At 56.0% G+C, this 2,702-nt stretch overlaps 1 protein-coding gene across 1 annotated transcript; it reads right to left on the reverse strand.

Annotated features, from left to right (window-relative positions):
- Nucleotides 1-222: 222 nt before the first annotated feature.
- Nucleotides 223-2,494, reverse strand: LOC123974629 (piggyBac transposable element-derived protein 4-like). The gene is made up of 4 exons (XM_046055452.1): nucleotides 2,380-2,494; nucleotides 1,687-2,235; nucleotides 1,290-1,421; nucleotides 223-1,235 (listed from the first exon to the last, which is right to left on the reverse strand). Exons 1-4 carry the CDS (start codon nucleotides 2,492-2,494, stop codon nucleotides 223-225), a joined length of 1,809 nt encoding a protein of 602 aa, XP_045911408.1.
- Nucleotides 2,495-2,702: the final 208 nt, after the last annotated feature.

Consider the following 2,702-nt stretch of genomic DNA (forward strand, 5'->3'; position numbering starts at 1 on the left):
TTTTTTTTTTAAAGCATTTATTAAACATGTTCTGAGAAATGGCTTGCAACAAGAAATGTTAAAAAAACAAAGGTTTATTTGCACAATAAGAAAACATGCAATTTAAAGATAAAAGAAACAAATGTGCATTGTTTAAACTAAAAAAATCTGAATCACTTTATTTAACCCTCCCGCTATCTCGATCTTCGTTCATCTTCTCGCGCGTGTACCACGCGCACGCGCTCACACGCACGAAGGGCAGTACGGAAGCGCGCAGCTCCTGCACACGTACTTGCTGCAGCCTCGGCACGTGGTGAAGGTTTTGCTGTCTTTTTTAGCGGGGCATATCTGACACCGCTTCCTCTTGCTGGCTTGGAGTTTCTGCAGCTGCTGCTGGAGCGGTTCGGTTCTGTCACGTGACCCAGTTTCAGAAGGTTCCTCTCGCGAAGGTGGTTGAGGATGAGGATGAGGACGAGAATGTGGACGAGACTCGCACCGAGCCCCGGTCGCGTTCGTGTTCGCGCTCGCAGCGGTTCTCACGCATCGGACCAGCGCGAGCGAGGCCTCGGAGCGGGGCAGCCCGCGTCTTTTCTCTATAAGAGGGGCCACGAGCGCTTTACCCAGCTGCTCGAGGAAGAACCTGCGCTTGTTGCGATGCCCGGACAGCCAGCCCGGGTTCGTTTCTCGCCATATCACGTAAGCGTTGTACGCGGACACGTCGAGTATGTTGTGGAACACGGCCACGGGCCAGCGGGAGGTCATCCTCCTGCAACTGTAGGTGGCCACCAGCTTGTCCAGGTTGTCGACTCCTCCCTTGGTCGCGTTGTACTTGAGCACCAGCTCGGGGCGCTCGCTGAGTCCGCTCGCGGTGAATGATGAAGCTGACGCTGAGGATGATGGTCCTCCGGTTCGAGAGTGCCACGGTAGCGTAGTCATCACCAGCACGTTCTTGTTTTTCTTCGGTACGTACGAGACCAGCGTGGTGGTTCTGTGTCCTCCCGGCCCCGGTCCGGTAGCGAACGCGAACTCGGAGGAGAAGGCGGCTCTACCTTTAGCGGAGATGAGCGCGGGAGGGAGTTCGGGTCTGTTCTTCCTAACGGTTCCGAGCATGGTCAGGTTCGCGTCTAGGAGCCGCTGGCCGAGCTCGTAGGACGTGAAGAAGTTGTCGCAGGTCACGTTGCGCGGGCCGAGGAGGTCGACCGTTAGATCCAGTACCACGCGCGCGCCTTGGTTTTTTTTGGGACGCGCGGGGGTCGCTGATGAAGACGATAGACTAGTAGACTCTCCGGTGGTAGTAGTAGTAGTGTTACCGGGTTTATTATTTTTCCCCAGGTAGACCTGCATCTTCCACGCGTAGCTGGATTTGGCATCGCACAGGACCCAAGACTTGATCCCGTATTTGGCCGGTTTGCTGGGCATGTATTGTCTGAAGGGGCAGCGACCTGAAGAGGAGAAGAGGGTAGAGGACAGGAGAGGAGAGGGGATTTTTAGCTTAGGAAAAATAATGGAGAGCTGATAAACACACGCACGCACCCACGCACGCACGCAAATGTAACTGCCAACGCTCTCTATATTAGATTTGTGAACGATGCTGTGCGTTTATGTCTTTCGCGTTCCTTCTTTCTCGTAACACACAAAAAAGAAAACCTAAACAACCGATACAAGCTAATAAACGGGCCATGCGATTAGCACGATACCACCACGTACCTCTGAAGGGGACCAGCTGTTCGTCCACGGTGACATCGGGTCCGGGGTTGTACATGTAGGGCAGCATGTCGGCCCACCTGTCCCAGAGTTCTCTCACCGCTGCGAGCTTATCCGAGGATCTCCTCTGCGCCCTCGTCTCGCGGTCGTCGAAGCGCAGCAGCGTAGAGTACGCGTAAAACGCTTTCAGAGGCATGGTCGCTCGGAATATCGAGCGTCCGCTCTCCGCGTCCCACAGGCTCGCCGCGGCCTCTCCCCGGGACCTGTACACGCCCGTGAGGATCAGGAGGCCCGCGTAAGCGCGCAGCTCCGCTTCGCCCATGCCCGCTTTCCACCACGGGTAGCGCAGACCGTAGCCCGTGCGCTCGGCGTGCAGGTTCGTCATCTCCAAGACGAGCGCACGGATCGCGCGCGTAAAGAAGAGCTCGAACGCGGAAGGTATGTCGCTCACCAGGGAAACCGCGTACGGGGTGGGTCCGGGCGGCGGGGGATTGGGGGTGCGAGTATGAGAAGCATGATTATGATGATGAGGAATATGAGGGGCAGCGGTCGCTGAAGAGACATCGCGCGGAGCGGTGCGCGTCCAGATCAAAGCTCCGTTTTTGGACGCGAGGTCGCTCCTGGGTAGTGGTTGCGGGCGCGATGGTTGTTCTTCTTCTTCGTTTTCTTCTTCTTCTTCTTCTTCTTCTTCTTCACCACCACCACCTATTTGCTGCAGTTCGCACTCTTCGCGATCCTCGTAATCGTACTCGCTGTCCGAGTGGGATCCGTTACCGCTAGCCTCGTTGCGCGCATGCGCAGGATTCTCCATGGTTACGGTCTGTGGATTCGATGACCTTTGCGTGAACCCGCGTGTCCGTTAATAATAGGGTTACGCGCTCGGGGTTGGGTCAGTCTGACCCGCGTGGGCTTCGCTTTATATCACGCGGGTCAGACTGACCCAACCCCGAGCGCTCGTAATAATGTAATGTAATGTAATGTAATGTGAACGGTTTAGTGCGGCCGGGTCAGGGTGACCC

The sequence above is a fragment of the Micropterus dolomieu genome, linkage group LG08 (assembly GCF_021292245.1).
Source record: "Micropterus dolomieu isolate WLL.071019.BEF.003 ecotype Adirondacks linkage group LG08, ASM2129224v1, whole genome shotgun sequence".
NCBI lineage: Eukaryota > Metazoa > Chordata > Actinopteri > Centrarchiformes > Centrarchidae > Micropterus > Micropterus dolomieu.